Raw genomic sequence first — 22,199 nt, 5'->3', positions numbered from 1 at the left:
TCAGGATAGAGTTTAAATTACTCTTGTTTGTTTTTAAAGTACTAAATGGCCTGGCACCATCCTATTTATCCGGGCTCTTGAATATCCACCAGCCCGGCAGAGCTTCAGGGTCTGCTGGTCAACATCTGCTGGAGGTCATTGGCTCTATAAGCGATGGGGGCGATCGGTGTTTTCCAGTGGTTGGTCCAACATGGAGGAATAGTCTTCCCTATGAGTTACGCTTCATCTCTCAACCTGCAGAGCCAAACCCAAGAGCAGTTTAGAAAGGCTTTTAACTTGTAGTGTTTTAATTTTTTTCTATCTTTTTACTTGATACTTTCTTTGTTTTAATGTGTTCTGTATTTATTTGTTTTTTTGTGCTGTAAAGCCCTTTGGTCTGCAATGTGTTGTTGGTAGGTGCTACATAAAAAAGTTTGTATTATAAAGTAAATGTATAATATTTATGTATTATAAAGTGTTATTTATTTATTTATTTGCATAGTTATGATTAGTGGCTTTTTTTAACAGTTGACCTCTCCCATGAATGGCATTATTGTTTTATTTATTATTGTTTTTTTCTTATCATGAACCAAGAATCAAGAGTCTTCATTGTCATTATGTAACCGCGGTGACATTTTTGGTGAGACACGGGCTCAGAATTCACTTATAATACACAAATACAAATCAAAGTCTTTAACGTCCGAGTGCAAAAGGACAGACAGCAGTCAGACCGTTGTTACGGTTGAATCATGAACAATTTAACCGAGGCGAGGCCTGCAGTGGTTTAGATGTTGTCCTGAGTTCTTTGGTGACCTCCTGGGTGAGTCACCGATGTGCTCTTGAGCTTATTTTGGTCACGCCGCCGTGTGGGTTCAACTCTACTCCCTGTTTTCTCCATCCGTGGATAATTGCTCTCACTGTTGTTTGCTGCCGTCCCAAAGCCTTTCCAGACTGACAGATGTAAAAGCATGTTTCTCCTGTGGCTTTGACTTTCTTTAGATGTGTTGCTTTCTGAGATCATTTGGGCTACTTCCTGTTGTAGGACTGCCTCTGCTTAAAGGGATTTCTTCATTCTACAGCTGAAATAACAAACAGGCCTGGATGTTAATTTATGATTTTAACAAGGGGAACATTTATGTTCTCAAATGCGGCCAGCTTGGTTAGGATAGATTGTATTCCCTCAATATTCCCTTAAAATAATCATTAGAAATGTGTTTTTTTATGTTTACTCAGTAAATTTTTTTAAACTGGCTTGATGAGTTTAAACATAAAAATGCAAAAAACAAAACAAAAAATACGTTTGAAAAGGGGCAAGTGCTTTTTCATGGCATTGTGTTAACCTCCCACCAGCCTGCATTTGGATCCTCTTCACAAATTTGATCCCATCACTGGCCTCTCATTATGTCTTCAGCTCTCTAGAAGGTGAAAATAGACTTTCCGTCCCCTAAGCCACTGCTATTATTGTCACCATCACCTCTTTGCATTACTGAATCCGGCCTGGACAGTTTGTCATTGTGTCTCCTGCCCTGTACGTAACCGTAAGTATTTACATTCTGAGCTGAATTCAGTTGTGTGATGTTGATATATAAATATAAAAAAAACATCCTAGCCTGCATTTCATCATTCTGTCTTATTTCTGCGTCTTCTCCTGTCAGATGAATGTAGGGCAGACATCAAGCATACAGGACCTCGTAATGGACAAGCCAGCTGCACAGCAGAGGTTATTAGAACAAGATTGAAAGTGCACAGCCAACAAGCTAGTTGTTGTGGCAACAGAAAATAGGCTTAGAAACTTTTTTACAACATAGCAAATTGCTTGTTGTATTACTCCGGGAAAAAACAAACGTTTGACAAAGAAAGGTGGGGCAGATGGACAAACAAGTGATTGGTTGTAATGTACAGTGAGGATTTACCGCTAGAGGAGGATTATGTTTTATTGCACATGCCGTCACTGGTTGTAATCCACTTTAACGGGGCGTTGCTGGCTGACATGCAGCAGATAGGACACACAATAGATTTATTCAGTCAAAGTCAGGGGTAAAATTAGGATTCTTAACCTGCCAGATTCATGCATTATATTTGACAACATGGCAATGACAAAGTGGAACTTAATCGCTGATTTGTGACCTGTGTAAGCAGGGGTCTGGTGAGATCTTGAATTAGAAATTTTGATCAAGCAACACTTTTGTTTTTCCTGTTTGAGGGTCAGTGTTGTCTGGATTCGCTGATGAAAAAAAAAATCATTCGACGACTGGCTAAAATTGCTCTTGCTTGTTAGTGGAATCCTAATGTTCTTGTTTTACAGATACTATCCAGTGACGTCACGTTCATTTAATGTTACAAGTGGACTGAGAGAAAACCTGATAATCAGCCAGACACGGTGTTGCTCTTGAAAGGGGTAATAACAGATTCCTGGCGCAGAAGCCTGTCACTGCTGAGAACAGTCTGCTGGCAGCAGGATGTGATCAGCAGCATGACAGATATTTGCAAACCACTGGTAGCTTAAATCAGTATCGTAAGACAGCTGTGGGTCAGAACCGAGCAGGTGGTGACAGATCCGTAGGGCTTGGTAAGGCTCAATGTAGAATGTCCATCAAGGGATGGGCAAGTCAGAGATATCAGTGAAGACGTGGTCGTGGTCAAGAACATGAGATCAAGCAGGGAAAACTTGACATCTACTAGCAAGGTTTTCATTAATCTGGTGCCTGTCTATCTGCTGCAGTGTGTTAACATGGACAGATGGACTGGTGAAGGAGGTGGGCTTGATTGTAGCGGTGCTGGATGGGTGGCAGCAAGCGGAAAGGCCAGAAGAGTTCACTTACAAACGTACACTGAGAATAAAAACAAAGTTTAAGCCAGAAATCTGCTAATTCTGCTCTGTGTGCCTTTGGCTTGTCAGCTTCACAAGAGGCACACGAGTTAAGTGGAAAACGAGCCGAGCCAAAAAGCAAAATCTCTCGATATACCAGTCTGTCTACATTTCAACCCTCACCGATGTTCATGAGATATAGATCATGACCCAAATAAAAAAATCCTAGATACAAGCGGCAAAAATGAGCTTCCTCCTTAGGGCGGCTGGTCCCAGCCTTAGAGATAGGGCGAGGAGCTCCAGGGGGAGCTCAAAGTAGAGCCTCTGCTTCTACACAGCTACTGTGTAGAAGCAGCTACGCATCAAAAGTAGTCAATTGAGGTGATTCGGCCATTTGATCAGGCTGCATCCTGGGCGTGTCCGAGAAATGTCTGGGATTTCCCTCCTGGACCTGTTGCCCTCGCAACCCGATCTCAGATAAGCGGAAAAACTATAAATAGATGGATGGATAATAATAATTGAACTTTATTGATCTCACAATGGAGAAATTCACTCCTGCATCTTAACCCATCCCCCTTGGGGAGCAGTGGGCTGCCACTGTGTGGCGCCTGTGGAGCAATTGGGGGTTAAGGGTCTTGCTCAGTGACCCAGGATGGCAGCTTGTGGGAGTTGAACTCAGAACCTCTGGGACCAAAGCTCTGTGCTCTAACAACTAGGCCACCACTCCCCACTTCCATCCATCCTTCCATCCATGGATGGATGGATGGAATCCCTCGCAAAACTAGTTCTGTTTCCTCCCTTTATGTCTCCAGTGATGTCACCAGAGGATTGTGTCCCTGTGAAAGCTTGATTTAATAACAATTGATCCCAAAATATTAAAACCCACCAAAAGTGACCATGTAGGTAACAAAGTACAGTGAGTAGTTGGGTGAGCACCAGATGGGTCAGATGAAAATCAACCCAAGTGAGTTGGGTTGATTTTCACTTAAGTTCTGGCAATTCAGATGCTAACTATTAGTAATTATTTGTAAAGTTTTAGCAGAAAAAAATTATATTCAAACCATAATTCTTTACTTTGTACATCATATCGATTACATCAGAGACCTTGAAAGCAGCATTTATAATCTGGGGCTGATGTCGTTGGGTTAAATTTAACGCAAGCGTAAAGGCTTTTTCCTACCCTGTGTAAAGAAAAATAAATCCGATGGTGTTGCTTTCTTTTCTTTTTTTACCCCCCGGACAGTGCTGCAGGTCCTATTATCATATGTTCAGTCTTATGTCAACAGAGCATACATCCTAAAAGATTAGTTTGGAGGGGAGCAGTGATCATGTGATCACCATGAGCCGGTTAAACGTGGCCCTTGATGTTGACATGAACAAGCGTGCCAAGAAAGGAACCAAACAAAAAAGCTGTACCGGGAAAAAACGTGCTGGAATTTAAAAGAGGAAAATATTTGAAAGAACATATTGCCTCATCTGTTTGGTTTGAACCAGACGTTCACTCTTTGGTTCGTTTTGAGGTTTGTTAGGGGAAGTAAATGAGTGACCTCAGTTTTTGTTGTGGGGGGGTTTCAACGTGACCACGAGGAACAATCAAACCGCAATGAGGGGGAGAGCTTGAGGCGACAATACCGAGGTTGTCCGCTGCTGGCCCCAGGGCCGCATAAAGATCTGATTATCCCCCCCCACCACCACCACCACCACCACCACCTCCCTGCTCGTTGGCTGGCCTTGCAGTACGATCAGACAGTGGACTCAGTATTTCCCTTCCTCTGCTGAGCGGTGGGGACTCTCCTGCAGTCTCTGAAGCACTTTGGGCAGAGCCGTTGTTTACGAGGGCCACTGTGGGAAAGTCATTAAAGTGTAAAGCATCGCTCTTTTATTTGTTTGCAAAGGACTCCTGGAAGACGCTTCCCCTAAAGGCGGCGGATGGTAATGAGTGGTGACACTTACTGGGCCACCCCAGCGGGGCCGTGTGTGACGATAGCCGCTGCCATGGCAAACCCGAACACCCGATAGAAAAACCAGCCTGTTGGACACAGAGAGTGAGAATGGCTTCCTCTCCTCGTCAACAGGTGGCCAGCGTCTGCCACCGACTCCAACCTGATCTGGCCTTTTTTGTTCCTGCGGCGAAGGAACTCACCGTTAGTGGCGTCAGATTGTTCTTCAATGAAGACCTTATCCTTTATGTAACAGAATGTTCTACGCATAAAGGCTTAGAAGACATTTGTTTAAATAATGGTCATTGACTCCATCCGATCATATCATTATTATAAAGGCGCATGGTAGATATTTAAGCGGTGCACCTGACTGTGCACAAGTAACCAGAAAGGGACCTCTGTGTCTTTCCCCACTGAGAAGAGTATCCTTGCAGGCTGTTATCAAAGCATTGCAAAAACCGCAGAGGCCAACGTAAAAGCATTACCGGTGGCTTTTTCGGCGTGCCTTAATACTTAAAGGTTGCCTTTACTGCAGGTGCACGAGTGCAGCTCATGCACATAAAACAATTAGAGGTGAAACAGTCTCCAGGTTATACGTGATGCAGAGGGGATGAGGTGCATGCACAGAAAAAGCTGACATCGGTTGGATGCTGATTTCCCGAGTGTGACAGCCTTCCCTGAAATGTGGAGCAGGGAAACCAGTCTGAAGCGGTCTGCTGTGCAGGAGTGTTTTTTTTGTTCACTGGTTGTCCCTGTGTTTCTTTGAACAAGCAGGGGCCTCTGCTGGAACTGAGCGGTACAGCATGTTGTTTACCAAAACTTTTTCACCTCAGGAGATCTCGGCCACAGAGATCTGACTTCTCAAATGCAATCCCCAAAAACACTTACCATAGCCGGTATGTTATGAGAGGATAAAGTTTTCACAACGGTTCCAATATGATGTGCCTTTTTGTTTTTTTTTAGGGGTTATCACGGAGCCCAGACATCACAGCGCGCGTTATTTTTGGTGTGCAGATCCCTGACGTTGACTGTTTGACAAGCCGTCGCCCTTAAATATTTGTTCACCGATGGTCTATTCTGGGTACGTGCATTGATTTGCTCAGATAAACAGAGGGTCACATGTTTGAGGATAAACTTCACGGAATCACTCAAAGACAGCATGTAGAGCAAAGAGAAAGGGTCTGCGCCGGGTGTGCAAAGAGGCCGAGCGTGGCTGAGGCATCCAAAAGCAACATTGATTGACCTAATGGCTGCATATCGGAAATATCTGACTGCTCTACATTGATGTTTTCTTATGAAGCAAACGGTTGCTCTGCTGTTGCCATCCTTTCCCAGACCTACACTGGTGTCCTTTCTGTGTATTACTACTCCCCCCCCCTTTCAGGGGCCCACGTATAGATGGGTAAAAAGATAGGTTACACAACAGCCAAGCCACTTGAATATGTTGCCATTTAGCAAGTGTGAATGGAGGAGTTAGGAATGGCAAGGGATTCATTGTTAGCCCTGATTAAAATGCAAGTCTCTGCAAGCAATACAGCACTACAACACTGATTGGTTTTGATCAAATTCAGCAGGACCTTTTCTCCAGATCTGTGAAGAGCCTCGAGGGAGAGGTCGTGGAGAGCAACCAAAAGAGTCACGAGTCCTGCCCGTACATGGCACACAGAGTTAACCAAAACAACCCCATTACCCCTTAGGACGAGGCCAGCTTTGTGTGTTTTCTGATCAAATCAGGTGTCCAGAGGTTGAAAAGCATTGTCGGGCAAACACTTCCCCTGCAGGGCTGCCGAACGCAATACAACCGGAACACATGGTTACTCGCTAATTCATTGTGTGCTGCACTCTAAACATCCTTGCTGACCTGGAAGGAAGGAATATGTGTAATGAAGTGTTTGAAGCCCATAGTACACGCAGCTAATTGATGGCCTTGTTCATTTAAGCCTGAGCCCAGGGATTCACCCTGTTCCATGCAGGCTCCCTTCCCTTCCACCCTGTCTCTCTGTAGAAGCGGTCTGAACTGGGTTGGAGTTATATAACCAGTGTCTGTTCTCATAGATTTCCAGCAGCTCGTCTTCCCCTAATCTTTTCGGCTTGATTGCACCTTCCAGCCCCCCTCCGCCCTTCCTCTGCCTACTCGCTCCATTCAGTGTTCCCGCGCACAAGCACGACAGCCGAGGAGCGCATGAACGGATCGTCTGGATCCACCACGCTCCGGTTTGAAGCGGCTGGGATGCTCGTGATTGCAGATGTGTGTACATATGTGTGTTTTTGAGCATCCTTTTGGGACAGCGGCGAGGCAGACTCGTAGCGGCTGCATCTGAGAGTAGCTACGTGCGATTCCACGTGCAGTGTGTGCAGGTTTCTCAGCATGCACCGTCTCAATCATTACTGCAGCTTGACATTTGTGTGAATGAGTACTGCTTGCACGCTCATACTGACAAACATATGACGCCGATGAGGATCCCAACACTCGCACAAAGAATGTTGCTAAAACTATTTCGCATCAATATGGGGGCGTGACATGCAGATAATATGTTGCGTCAGCTGTTACTTTACCCTCATTACACGTCTTTAAGTCTTTTACACTGTGCAACATTGAGCGTTGAGAAACGATTTACATGCTTTTAAATTGCCTTGCAAAAAATATTCATACCTGTTGAACTTTTTTTCACATCCTGGCACATAACAGCCAAACACTTGAAGGCACTTTGATAGGTCAACACAAGGCAGTGGGCAGTTTTGACGTGAAAAGGAAAAAACAAAAATATGAAAAGCTTTGCACGTATGAACCACGTTTTGCAACAATCACAGCAGCAAATCGATCAGATTATGACAATCTTCTTGTTAAAGTAGTCTAAGTACAAGAAGATTAGATGAAAAGTATCTGTGAACAGCAATTTTCACGTCTTGCTGCACATTCTCATTCGTATTTAGGTTTGGACTTTGACTAAGCCCTTCTAACACCGAGCATGCTAGCTGCTACGCATCCAAAAAAATGTGCTGTTACAGTGACACAAGTCTCCGTAGCACTAACTATCCATGCATCACATGCTAGAGCTATCTTACCTGCTCATGACAACGTCACTTTCTTTTGGTGCATGTGGCAATCGCCGTTTCAGAGGAAAAACCTACCAGATAGGATGTTACATTCAAAGGCCAATCCTTAGCTTCCATGTTCATTCCCAATGACAATCGATGGTCGCGGATCCCCCGCAAAACTAGCAACAAACTTTGTAATTAGCATCGCATTTTGCAAGTTATGTAGAGCTTTGACATTGCTAGCTTCATGATCTTCCGGTTTACCGCAGCGGGTATGTTCAGCTGTTTTACTTCCACCTCCATATGGAACCCTGTAATATCCCTGTGGTGCCTTCGGGTATTTTTATGTTTCAAAACATTTGTTTGTAGTTTTACACAGCCTGTGTAGTCTTTCTCTTGTCCAATTCATTTTCCCTCTGTTGCTGATGGGGACAGATGTTTTGCACGTGGCCTTTTGTATTCACCATAACTACATACGGCCACATGCAAGTGCCTTATGCACTTATTTAGGTGCTGCACTTACTTAAATTCAGTTTCCACTTTCTACGATCTTAAAAACTGGGTGATCATAAATTAAATTAAATAAAGATATTGTTCCATCCACAGCTATTAAAAAATAGATTTTGTCCCTAAGCCAAGACAGCTGCTAATTTTCTCATTAACATATTGTTCTGCCTGAGCTGTACATCTCTGCAGCTCCTCCAGAGGTGCCTGTGGCCTCACCCTTTGTCTGATTCTTACTCTCCTTGCCTGGCCTGGTGGATCACCACGTCATGTTATGTTTGCAACCGACTATACTTTCTCTTTTGAATAAGGGATTGAACATTGCACGGCAGATGTTTACAACTGGGGATATTGCTTCATAACCTAACCCTGATTTTAACTGCTCCACAACTTTGCTCCTGACCCATCTGGTGGTTACTTGGTCTTAATGCCATAGATCACTTGTGTTTTCCATCCATCTCTGCAGCCTTTACAAAAGGCATTTGGTTGCACTAGATTTTCTTTTAGGGATATTGAAAGAAAAGGTGAGCTGAACACTAATGCAGACCAACTTTTACAGATTTTTTGTTTAAAAAATTAACAACATTTGATCCCAATGAAAGACACTGAAGTTTGTGGAAAAATACTGAAACGTTTAATAGGTATGAAACTGTTGGCAAGGTACTGTACGTTTGTTTTACTTGCTGATCAGCTCTTTCCAGTATTTTAGAGTCACCAGGAACATACCTGTGGTTAAAAAAAGTAAACAACGAAAGAACAGTCCAGGTTGAAGGAGAGACATTAAGTCTGCTGAAACCATTTATAATTACCCGACTTTTTCTGTCACGCAGCTGTGCCAAATAAGCTCTTCAAGGTTTGCAAGTTATGACGAGCAATAAGGAAGTCTGGATTCCCATGTCGTGGACCTATAAAAAAAAAACTTGTTGACGCTCAAAGGGATATTTAAACAGTTTGCCTGAGAATGAAGGGCACTTGAGAACTTGTCACTGCCATGCTTGTAAAACGGCTTTTAAAGTAGTCTGAGGGCAGGATGCTTCGAGGGCTAAAGCGTGACACCCATTTGTCCTTCTGTGTGATAAGTGAGCTAAAACCACATCAGTTAATCATGGCACATCTCCCTGATCTTTGTCCACCAAAACCATAAACATGAGAACAGTCTGCTTATGCTGCAGATCAGCGAGCTGCAAAAGGGAGTAAACCCTCCAGCATCGACTGACTGTTCACCGTGTTTTACAGGTCTGTTCACGCGAGACCAAGAGGCAGAGGATTTAGGACAGAGTGTTGGAAAAACGCCCCCACGGGAGGTGTCGTTTGCGGTCCAACATAAAAGCAGTTCCGAGCAGGAAGTGGGTGGGTGGATGGATGAGTTTCCAAAGAAAATAATTATCTTTTCTGACCCGATTTAGTCGCAGAAAATCCAAATAAATGAAGTGGATACATGGCTCTCTGTCTTGGCTGAGTTTCCCTCCTGGCTCGTGCAGCAACAGACAAGTCTGAATCCACCATCTGCTTTCTAACATTTCTGTGACCACACTTTGGACGAGAAAACCAAACAAAACTGAGTTTTTGTCAAGATTACAACGTCCCATTTTAAATCAACAGTTCTCGGTTCTGTGCATGTTTTGATAGTGGTTTCGCAAGACAATATAGCTTTACAGTACCTTGCATAAATATCAATGACCCTTGAACTTTTTGCACATTCTGTCATGGCACAATAGGGTCTCATCTGACCACCAGCAAAAGGTTTCGCATAACTGTGGAGTGAAAAAGATACGTATTACCAACAAACAAAAATAAAATAGAAAAGTGTGCAGTGCATTTGTATTCAGCCCCCTTAGGACAATATATTTATAGAACGCCTATCAGCTGCAGATCTCAGCTGTGCGCATCTTGCAACAAAAATGTTTGACCATTCTTTGTTGTATTACTCAGGCTCAGTCAGACTGGATGACATATTTTCCCTTTGTTTCAGGTCTGGACTTTGATTGGACCATTCGAACTCATGGCTATGCTTTGATCTAAACCGTCCCCCATTGTGGCTCTGGCTGTATGCTTAGAATAATAGTCTACTGGAAGGTGAAGCTCCATTTCATGTCTTCTGCAGATTAGATGATTAGACGAAGAGCCATCTTAAACAGATCACCCTGTATTTAGCTCCTCCCATCACCCCCCCCCCCCCCCACCACCCCCCATTGACTCACTAGCTTTTCACACTGTGCAGAAAACCTTCTTGTGCAAAGCTTTAATCTTCTTAAATCATATGTTCTTTCAGCAACTATGTTGTATTTTCCAGTTTTCCATACAGGTATTTTTAATTGTTCACTCTGTTAAAAAGCGATAAAAGATTTTATCTAGGAAGATAACAGTAAAGAGGGCTGATTACATATGCACCCTACACTTTTCAAACTTAGAAAATACTAGAAAGTGTACAATACTTATTTTTCGAAAATGCAGCCTGTCCTGTGTGGATCTGTCACTATTCTTTCTAATATCATACGTTGTCGTTTTGGGTTGGAACTTGATAAAAATGTGAAAAAGCTTGAGGGTTATAAAAGCTCAATGTAAATGTAATCTTCTTATGAAGAAATAAGAGACAACCTGTGTATTTTTGGGGCATGGGAAAAGCTCTTCAAGTCCATTTTTTTCATGTGTAAACACTAAGGAGCCTTTTTAACTCAGGCACCAGAAGATTTTCTTCTTGCATCATTTCTTGTGCAAAGAAGAGCTTGATCAGAACCATTTTAAATCAGGCAACTGGCTCATTTCACATGAAGCTGCACTGCTATGTTTTACAGTTTTCTGTGTATACATCTCTGTAATGACATAACAACAGTAGGAAAAAGCTGCTATTCAAAGATACTTTTATTCGATCAGATTATGTCCTCCAGCACGGATTCAGCTTCATCAATTGCCAGCAAGCACTTGTTCTGATTTGAGCTACTGGTATCTCTCTGCAGGTTTGAAAATGCAGCCACGTTATGCAACTTCTCCTGCAACTCAAACATATGACATTAGCGCCCTCTGGTGGCAGCGCTTTGTCCCAACGCTTAAACGCTGCTGGAGAGCCAGATGGAGCTCATGTTGCACTCTTTGCTCAAGGCCATCTTGATTTAATGTGTTTATAGAGGAAGCAAGATTTCTTGTCCTTCGCACCACATTTTCAGCCAGACTGCCTCGGCTTTTAGCACCAAGAGTGTCACGAACAGAGCTAAATAACTAAGATGGGGAATCGATTTGCCAGAGGATTAACTGGGAAACTTGACAAGTTGTCTACATAAACCTAATCCCCCTGTTTTCAGCCATGGAAAGCTTAATATAAAGGGGTTTTCACAGGTGGCTTGACATAAACCAAGCTTTATCTTGGCCTTTGGGAATCTCTTCCTGCAATCACCGCGGATAAAGGTGCTTTTTCTCTGCGTATAAATATCCAGATGGCACAAATTCTGCTTTTTTTTTTTCAGCCATGTTTAACAGCTAAAGTCTTTTTATTTCACTGTTCACAAATATTTATCCTCTTCCTGATAAAAGTTTGAATGTAAAAAAAAAACTTGACATCCTTTTAATCTACCATTTCCCTTTGCTCACTTCCTTCAATCTTTTATCTACTGCAAGGAAAGCAAGTATTGAACACGTCAGTAGTTTTCTTTACTGATGTGTTTTTTTTATCTTCCTGTACAAATTTACAACAAATGTTGCTAATAAACCAAGTAATACACACATAGAAAGCAATTAAAGCAGATTAGTCCATAACCTAAGTCCTGTGTAATATAGGGGAATGACACAGGAGATAGGTATTGGGGGGAAAAAAACAGCCAACAGGCATAGAAAGCCAAGAAACCAGCTGGAATCTGTAATTTATTTAGAAACCAATCCTCCTCCCTTTCAGTGAAAATTAAACAATCAACTGGTCTAATTTTCACTGAAAGATTAAGTATTAATTAAAGTTATTAAGTAAATATATTAATTAAAGGTTCATTATTAACAGGTTATTATTATACAAGTAGCTTGTCATGAAAGGTGAGAGCAGAGATCTCTCTGAAAACCTCTACAACCTTATCGTAGTGAAATACACCAAAGGCACTGGTTGTAGATGTTTTCTGAATGTTCCACTGATCACCTTTGAGGCCATCATCCATAAATGAAAATAACATAGTTTCGTTATAAACCAGCTATAACCAGGAGGTCCTTGCAATATTTCTGGCAGTTGATGCAAAATATGAATCGAGTTGTGCAAGAGCACAAATTAAGACAGCTTCAAAAGACCTAGATTAGCAGGTAAAGACACCTTAAAGAAACAATTCCAATGGTTATCATTAGCCACCCCAAATTCACATCACTGCTATTAGCTTACATAGTGCTTTATGGAACACTTCTCATCTTCCTGACTTGAATGCTCTCTCAAAGGCTTGTCACGACTCGGTCACTCTGGTTGTCAAGGGATTGTCACCTGGCTCAAGGCAATCCAGAGTCTTTTAATGTGTTGTTCTACCGTGGTGGGATGCCCCACTGAGTGCTACTAGAACAGGGGCGTCCATCCCTGTAGTCAAGGGCTCTACTCACGAACTATGATTTTACGAATAGCTCAATCTGTTTGCACACAGAGGTTTTCTGAATAAATCATTGGGCCCTGTCAGCTTATTATATTTCATTTCTTTGTTTTACACTTTTGCTCCATTTGATGGTAAGCAAAGTGCTTTGTGTATTTTTAATCATAACAAGATCATGTGACTGGAAATACGATATTGTGCACGCACACAATGAGTAAACAGGGAGAAGCGATGGAGCCGAGTGAGTCAGCAACGCCCAGCGGAGAAGTAAGATAGAAAGAAGTTAAAGGTATGGTGGACAATCTTTTTCGGCTTCGGTTTCAGCGGGGATCACCATACCTATTGGTTGTCCTACATGCCAATCAATCGTCTTACAAGTTTATGAGAAGAAGTGGAATAACCCAGAATAAAGAAATATGACCAGGGTGTATTTGGGAGATTTCTTCACCTGATCCCCTGAGGAGCAGAAGAGAAGGTAAGATGGTATTGAGCATGCCCAGTTATTCAAAATTGGCGTTTTTTACCTACATTTCCAGAAAAATCGTCCACTCTACCATTAAGTAGTCCTAAACCCTGTAAATCAGCCATGCCGAGCTGTCACTTTACTGTCAGGCAACGGTCTACTAGCTCTTACAGTAGCTGTGTCAATTCTACAGGAGTATATTGTTTTATTTCAAGATGATTATATAGTTCTTTGTGCTTTCTTTTTATGGTCAAAATCCGTGACTAGGCCCCTTAAGACCCAACTCTTCAGATAGCATCCCACACTTTCTCCCTTAGGACCCACCCTGTACTTCCCTAGTCCTACTACTGCCCTGTATCCGTCTGCATTTTCCTCCATGCCTGTACTCTGTTTCCACACTGTGACCGCTGTCTACCCGGAGAGAACCTGGTTAGTGTTCATACTTCCAACTGCGTTGTACCATCCTCATGTGTAAGTCACTCTGGACAAAAGCGTCTGCCAAACGCATAAACACGATCATAAAATAAGAAATGCTTCAAGCACTATGGCCTATATGGTTACTCACTGCATAAGACTCCTCTGCTACTGGAAAAACACGTTAAAGCGCGGTTGAAGTTGGTTTTGGGACCTTTGGACAAGCCATTGAAATACTGAGAGAATACAATCCTGTCAGGTGAGATCAAACACGATGTTTCAGATGTTGTTGCACACAACATGCTAGCAGTGAGGTGGGGAGGTGAGATCATTACAGTATGGGACTATTTTGCAGCACATAGTAACGGTGGACTTGACATAATTCAATAAATTATGAATAAAAAAATAAACTGGGATTCTCTTGATAAGAATCTAACTATGAAAGGAGGGTGGGTATTTAACCAGGACAATTATTCCACAATCAAGAAAGCTCTGAAGTGGTTTTCAGCGAAAGATAATAAAGCTGCTAGAAAGGCAAATTAGATGAATCCACCTGAAAATCTATGTAATGAAGTAGATCATGGTCCAAAAACAGGAGAAATGTGTGTGATTATTTCCTCCATATTGGAGACATGCTGAAGTTGCCATTATGGCAATTTAAATAACGGCAGTAAGCCTGCTCAGTAACTAATTGGTGTCACTCCAATTTTTAAACATAATTTATGCAAAAATCTGTCTTGATTTCTTTGTATGTGTGGATTACTTGTGTTGTTACTGACATCTACTCTGATATGTCACGTCAGTTCGTCCATTTCTCCAGAAAAACTATGTTTTCTACTTGCTTTCTCCACTTTAACAGAAAATCCAGCTGGATTATACATCAAAAGTACAGCAGTTGCTTCAAGTCTTCAGCGACAAGTCACACATGTATACCTAAAATTTTACTCAAAGACATTTTTTTTATTTATATCTTTTATATAACACACATTTTGGATAGTTATTTTAAATTATAAACCTCACAAAAATATTTTCATCCTTTACAGTGTTTTCTTTTTTTCCCCATCGGGTGTTTGTGCTACACAAAATAAAACCACAGACAAAACACCGACAGTTCACGACAAGGATATTTGCATCTTCAATTCTTTTGTTTCCAGAGCATGCACAAAAAACAAACAACAAAAAAAAAAAACACAAACTCAGTGCTCTAACTTAGTATGAAACTGAGCTTTTTCTGGAAAAATGTCTCATTAAGGGACAATGTTAGAGACATTTATCATATAGTTGGCATTGAGTGTGTGTGTGTGTGTGTGTGTACACTTCTGCTACTCCCTATTTATACAAGTTTGAGAGAAAACATTTAGGCCTTTTGCATGCACCACAAAAACCTTTCGAATCCAGAGCAACATAGAGGCTTTCTCAGGAAACTGCAGTTTGCACTTTTTTGTATAGCCCTCATTGGAATGATCCTGAAATTTTAATCTAAGGCAACTTTCCTTTCAAAGGAGAACAGGGGTTTAACGTCTCCTGTGATCCCTCAGACTTATGGCTGATAAGAAGACATCACAGTGATCGGGGGAGCAGATACCACTGATGCAATCTCAGCTTTCAAGCTCTAGTAAATTTTGCGTTGCAATGCTGGAAATAGCACGTATAGGTGATGTGAACTTCGTGCGTTCACACCTTTCTGAATTGAGCCCCACTAAAAAGTTTCTCAATGGACGAACATTATCAGAAGGTTTCGGAGACCATGAAAAGAGCCACAATATTCACAGTGTTTACTGTAGGGATGGTTAAAAGCTACAAGAGTGATGCTTCCAAAGAGCTGACGATGTCCTTTAACGCTGAGTTAATATACTGCAAATCTATTCTGAAGGTCTTGTGCCTAGAAATTATTCTCTGTTCAGAGAATATTGCTTTGGGACCCCCCCCCCCCCCCGGTGACCTATAAAATCGAATGTCCCTAAAAGAAGTTCAGCAATTCAGCAAATGCCAAGCGTTCCCCGTGTCAAGATCAGTGGCCGACCTTTTTGGCGTGTAATCTTTTCAGAATAAATATGTAATCAGCGTTTTCTCCCGAGCCCTCTGAGAATCTCTGCTGGCGCACGAGGTCAGCGGTTACCGAAGGTGCGGAGAAAAAGAAAAATGTCCTCCGCTTCGTTTACTGCGTTGAAACTGTTGGTAATGCCCTGGATTTTAGACAAACTGGGTAAAAGGAACAGCACGAGAGAGGTAGGAATTCTGATTCCAAAAGCTTAAGTCCACAGATGCGCTAGTGTGTGTTCAACATTGCATGCTAATAACCTGTCGCACAGCAGGGGGGAAATTATGACCGCACTCTTCACAACTTTATATGGCACTAGGTAAACAGGAGGACCCAGCATTGTGTTCACAAAACTGGCGGTCTGGCTCTTGGGAGGAGTCTCTGCTAGGTGTCCACTTCTTCTCGTGGCAGGTTGAGCCTCACCTCCCCGCCCGCTGCTGCAGACGCCGAGTACGCCGCCGTGGCCGAAGCGCAGGACGGGCCGTTGGTCTCCATGGTGAAGAGCTTGCAGGGTCCCTGGGGCTCCCCTGCCGGGCTGGAGGCTCGGGATGATCCGGGGGACGACGTGGGGCTCAGCTGCACGGCTGTGGTGTCCTGCAGCGTGTGCTCGCTGGTCTCTATTTCAAACGTCGCGCCACCGGCCAGCCCGCCCTGTCCCATCAACCCCGTCCCCCTGCCGCCCGCCTTAGAGCCTCGGGAGCTGCTCGGAGGAGGGAGGCGGCTGCACACGCAGCAGGCCCCGAAGAAGGAGAAGGCCACCACCAGCAGGACAGGTCCGATTATGATTGGGGGGTTGGCAGAAGGCACCAGGGTGCTGAAGGCAAACGCTCCCACCAGGGTGATGTTGAGTCCTGCCAGCATGATGCATAGTCCACAGGCGCAGCAGAGCGCCGGGGAGGGGAGGCCATGAGGACGCGACTTCCTCCTCTTCTTTTCGGGCTCGTTTTTACACACAGGGGTGCTGTTGCTCCTGTCAGTGATGACCATCTTCTTTTTTTCTATCTTCTATCTTTTTTAGACACAGAAAATAAAAGAAGAAACTTCAGCATTGACTAAAATGCATGAATCCTGTAAGCAGCTTGTGAATCATACTTTATTCTATCCACTGCTCTGTCCTTTCAGCTAGTTTTCTTTTTTACTTCATCACTAAACCCTGAGCGTTCATCACAGTGCAGCTATAGAGCCTGGTAAAAGTATTCATGGACCATTTCCCAAATTCCCAACCTCAAACTCCAGTGTAATTTATGGTGATTGTAGGTGATACACCATCACAAAGTTGTTCATGATTGTAAAGTGAAAGGAAAATTCTGCAGTGTTTTTTTTTTTTTTTTTTTACAAATTAAATTCTTAAAAGCGTAGCATACAGTTGAATTTATCACCCCGACTAAGTACTTTGTAAATCCACCTTTCAGTGCAGTTACAGCTGCGAGTCTTACAGCTGGCATGTCTCCAGTTCTGGACATCTTAGCCCATTCTTTGTGAAATAGCTCGAGCTCAGTCCGATTGGATGGAGAGGAACATTAACTTTCCAGCCTTCTCAAAGAGTCTATGGTTTAGGTCTGGACTTTGACTGGACCATTCCAGCCCATGGATGTGCTTTCATCCGAAACCATTCCCCTCCAGCTCTGGACATATTTCTCACTCACTGTGCCGCTGGAACGTGAACCCGCACCCCCGTCTCATGTCTTTTGCAGCCTCTGATAGGTTTTCTTCCACTACTGTCCTCTATCTCGATCGCTGATTCCCATCAACCCTGACAAGCTGCCCTGTTCCTGGTGAAGCAAAGCATCCCCTGGCATAATACGGCCAACGCCACATGCTACCATGGGCATGGTGAGTCTTTAGGGGGATGTGCAGAATTCATTTTGTTAAACACATGAAATTTTTCATGAAAGCCGAAAAAAAATTCTCATCTTACCAGAATAATCTCTAAATTAAGTTTTTATGTCCCCTACATGCTTTATGCGAAACTTTAAACTGGACTATTTACTGCTTTGTTTCAGCAGCGCCTTTCTGCTTGTGACACATCAGAGGAAAGAAGAGACGGCGGACTGCATGATAGCTGCTCCGTCAATATATTTGTCCACCTGAGCTGTGGATCTCACCACCTCCTCCAGAGTTATCATGGGCGTCTTTGGGGCTACTCTGAATAATGCTCTCCTTATCTGCAAAAGATAGTCAAAGCTCTTGGTACTTTCTTTTAACCTAACTTTACTTAAGACCTCCCTGTATGTTCCTTGGTCTAAATGATGATGTTTGTTCACTAAGATTCTCCGAGAAAACTGAGGCCTTCGTATCCATACTGAAAATAAACTCCACACCGATGGACTAATTTAATAGTTAGGTGACATCTGGAGGTATTAATTTGGTGGCCCTGGGTTTTATTTATGAGTATGGGGGTAAAGAGGGGAGAATGCAAAGGAATACCACACTATTTTTGTTTTTGTTTTTTTTGCAAAGAAATTTGAGACAGTTATGTCGGTTATCCTTCTTTACATAACCATGTGCGACGTGATTTTAGTCTATCACCCAAAATCCTGGTAAAATACATGGAAGTTTTTCAATATGATGTGACAATATATGTAAAAAGGCTCAAGGGGTATGATTACTTTGGTAAAATACTGCACTTCTCTGTGTTTTAGAAACAGAGAACGCACATGTAGCAACAATGAGCCATTACTCACGATCCCTGCCATCCCCTGCGTGCTGGAGGTCAGTGACATAGGACTGGCCCTTAAACTATAGCAACGAAAATGCCTAATGTTATAACTCCCAGTTTTAACAGTTTTCCAATATGTCCTCTGTAAAAAAAAAAAAAAAATCTATTTTAAATATCAGTTCTATTTCACACAATACATTAGAGAAGGAAGGCATTAATTCAGATGGTCAAACGTAACAAATGTGTTGGACTAAAACAATAGCATCACAATTGTTAAGCCTCTGCGGCAGCGACTCACGTTTTCTACTACATTAAAAACAAAAGCCTTCTTGTTGTTGCTTGTATTATTTCCCCTGGGTCCGTGAAGTGAATTGTGATCAAAAGCAGTGTAGCTGCCTACTTCAGGCCAGAGAGGCCACATTAGTGCAAATTTGCAATCACATCATTTTTCGGCTCCAAATCATTCCAGTTTGCATGGATGCAGCGCGTTGCATCGGATCTGAGAGGTGGGAGTGCTGTTTTTGTCTGGTGGACTACAGCAAACAAAGTAAATCAGATTTTTATTATTTTTTTTTTATGGTAGAATGCATGTCCCATGCGACATTGAATGTATTCCGCATCTCTGTAAAAAATAATAATAATAATAATAATAATAATAGAATCAAACAATCAGAATAAGCCCTTACCCATTATGTCAACTCAGTAAAGGTGCTGCCATTGCCAATCCATCGGATTTTCACGGTGATCCTCCGCTTTTATAGTCGTATGTGATTACCGACACGCTAAAAGGCTGCATCAACACCAAAACGGAGATTTTGCATCCTGCTTTCGTTGCGCTCTTCTCTTCCCTCCTTTTCAACCCCGAAGGGCATAAAGTCATGAGAGGAATTCAGTGAGTGTCACAGGAAACACCAGACAGGGGTTGCGGAGTGTCAAATCCGGCAGGAGACTGAGGATCACTGAGGTGAGACGGCATTTCCTCTGCGCTGACACGCTGCTCCAGCTGTGGACCCGAGGAGAGATGCCTGTGGCGTCTGACGGGTCACTGCTGCGTCGTCAATGGCGGAAACCACAGAGTGTGTCCGAAGCATCTTCCTGCCAGACGGGCTAAAGTCTTCATGTTTGCCTTAATTCATGTCTGATGGGTGCCGCGCAGAGCTGATCCCCTCCTTTGTGGACCGCTGGATGCGATGATTTGGTCCCCACGTCAGAGATCCATCCATCAGTGGGTCGCTGTATGGCAAGCTGATTTGCCATATAATTAAAGAAAGGAACCCATGGTTCACCTTTCTTGTCAAGGAGTGTTTAAATGTCTGTAATGCCCTTATTGTTTTCAACCGTTAATATTCATGGTAGCCTACTTCAAATATCATAGATTTCAAGGATAAAGGACATGGATTAAATAGCTTTGTGGTCTTGCAGCTTTACATAGCAATCCACAGGCATTAAAATGGCACCCAGTTATATTTTGAAAGGGATAGTTCGGGGTTTTTGAAAAGTTTCTATGAAAATGTTTTAAAGCAGTACCGTGTAAGTTTTGACCCAAGTATTAGCTTAAGTTGATCTATTAAATGATTTTTCGGGTCAATATTCAGCACTAGGCCCATATGGACGCTCTGTGCAGGCTCTGTTATTGATAGTCTGTGAAGTTAGGCTTTTTGCACCGTTACAAACTACATCAGATTTTCTGTTTCATGAAACTTATGTTGATGCTCATTGTTGCACCTCTCCTTTTATATTAATTGTACTAAATTGTGTCATGATTTGGGGTTTTGTTATGGTTTATGTTGGTCTTTTTAATTAGTTCACTCTCCTGTCTTAGTATTAGCTCTGGTTTTTATTATTTGCTTATGTTCTGTTTAGTCTCAGGTTTGGTCTTTATGTTGATTTTGGTTCTGGATTAGTCTAGTTTAACTTCTGTTTTGGTTTAGTAATTCTCTTCATGTAATCAATTCTGTCTTAGGTTTAGGTTATGTATTAATTTTGGTTAATTGAATAGTTTGGGTTTTTATGTGGTTTGATTTTGTACTTTGTTTTATATTAACAGTTTCTTCTGGCCTGCTCTGATCAGTTCTGTCACCAGCCTTTATTCAGTTCACCTGCCAGCATTCTTTTGTCTTCCTGTCACTCCCCTTCACCAGTCACCATCCAATCAGCTTCAGTTTACTTCCAGCCATTTTGTCCCCCCTGATCAGCTCCACCCATTCTGGTAATTAGTTTCACTCTGTTCACCTGGCATTGAGGGGTTGTCCTCAATGGCATTCTTCTATCTAATTTACTTTTACTTATATGCTTTAAGTAGTTTTAAAACCAGTAATTTTTACTTTTACTTGTTAAAAAGTTTGAATTCATACTTCTACTTCTATAGAAGTATTTTTATACCCTAGTATCTAAACTTCTAAGTGTCAATACTTTTTTACGTCATGTCAGCCTTTAGTTGGTCCTGAAGGCTGAAACTAACAGCTTATCAACTCAAGCCCAAGATCCCTAAGGGATGGGTTAAATGCAGAAGAAAAATTTAATTGGAATGTACTCTGCTGCAATGACAAATAAAGATTTCTTCTTCTTCCGTATGAAAGGGTAAACTTGGATTACTTGGAATTCCTCGCTTTCATCTTTCTGGCCATCTTTTTTTATTTCCGTGGGGTGGGACGTGCTTATACATCATGTCACGCAAAGAATTGTAGGATTCCTTATCCGGCTCCTTAGCTCTTTCAGGAGGAGTGAATGCTGCTTGTCAGGATTCGATGCAATCTGCTGGGTTTCCTTAGACAGGGAACCTTTTGACCAAATCATACAGACAGTAATTTCACTTTCTAAAGTGCCTTGAGATGACATACATTATGAATAGGGGCTAGATAAATAAAATTTCATAGAATTTTTATATTTCATAAAATGGCATTAAGTTCAAGCACTATGAGATTTTTTAAATCCATATAGTTTTTTAAACAGTAGAAATTTAGAATGTGTCCCTCTTGATTGAGCGCTTGGCTTCAGCCTCTGGGACCAATTAATCTGGTTGGTTCCACACTCAAGACACAGTTTATCTAAAACAAGTAGATGTCTTCTTATTGGTTTTTAACAGAATCTCGTTTCCAAAACCCAGAGCTATCCTGGAACTACAGGAAAGATGGGTCATTTTATTTTAAAGTGGGTGATTAATAAATCATCACATGATCTACCGTACACCACTCAGTGTGAAGTGGGCTGAATGAGGATAAAGACTGTTGCTGCTTTCTCTTGACACCTTGTCGTTATTCTATGTTTGCCTAATATACAAGATTTAGTGTATGGATTTACATCTCTTTGTGGATTTTATTGGAAAAAAAAATGATTATATGAGCTGGCATTAGAAGAGCTGCTCAGGCTTGGAGCTCAACCTATACAGAAGTAGAGGGGAAGAGTCACATAAGACGTTTTCCTGTGAATTTTATGATAATAAATAAAATCAATTTACAAAGTATCATTTACAAGATAATAAGGAGCAAAGACAGGTTATCTTTAATTTTAGGCTAATTATTTGAAGAGTACCAAAGATTATCAGGAGATGCATGACATGAAAACCAGGAATTGAACGCCATATTTATTCAATAAAATCTATTTAAAAGCAATCTTTTCTGAGACATAAGTTGGGACATCATTAACTAGTTTTATTTCTATTTAAACCTGAAAGTGTGTTTTTATTCGAAATTATGCTGAATTGCTAAAAGGGGAGGGAAATAATGATAAGAAAACAAAGATGACTAAATCTGATTAAATAGTTCACACCTGAAGGGTCTGCTGTGGTGCATTTCAGGTAAAACC

General features: G+C 42.0%; 1 protein-coding gene across 1 annotated transcript; it reads right to left on the bottom strand.

Moving 5' to 3' along the window:
- Positions 1–15,689: 15,689 nt before the first annotated feature.
- Positions 15,690–19,626, bottom strand: LOC105916685 (transmembrane protein 275). The gene is made up of 2 exons (XM_012851276.3): positions 19,082–19,626; positions 15,690–16,745 (listed from the first exon to the last, which is right to left on the bottom strand). Exon 2 carries the CDS (start codon positions 16,721–16,723, stop codon positions 16,121–16,123), a length of 603 nt encoding a protein of 200 aa, XP_012706730.1. The 5' UTR covers positions 16,724–16,745; positions 19,082–19,626; the 3' UTR covers positions 15,690–16,120.
- Between the last annotated feature and the right edge of the window lie 2,573 nt (positions 19,627–22,199).

The sequence above is a fragment of the Fundulus heteroclitus genome, chromosome 6, assembly GCF_011125445.2.
Source record: "Fundulus heteroclitus isolate FHET01 chromosome 6, MU-UCD_Fhet_4.1, whole genome shotgun sequence".
Lineage (NCBI taxonomy): Eukaryota > Metazoa > Chordata > Actinopteri > Cyprinodontiformes > Fundulidae > Fundulus > Fundulus heteroclitus.
Note: the sequence above shows the minus strand (reverse complement) of the source record. Positions and strands in the feature narration are given on the sequence as shown.

Bases quoted from the DNA above. Each gene is read 5' to 3' on its own strand.
- LOC105916685 (XM_012851276.3), bottom strand. From the start codon at position 16,723: ATGGTCATCACTGACAGGAGCAACAGCACCCCTGTGTGTAAAAACGAG.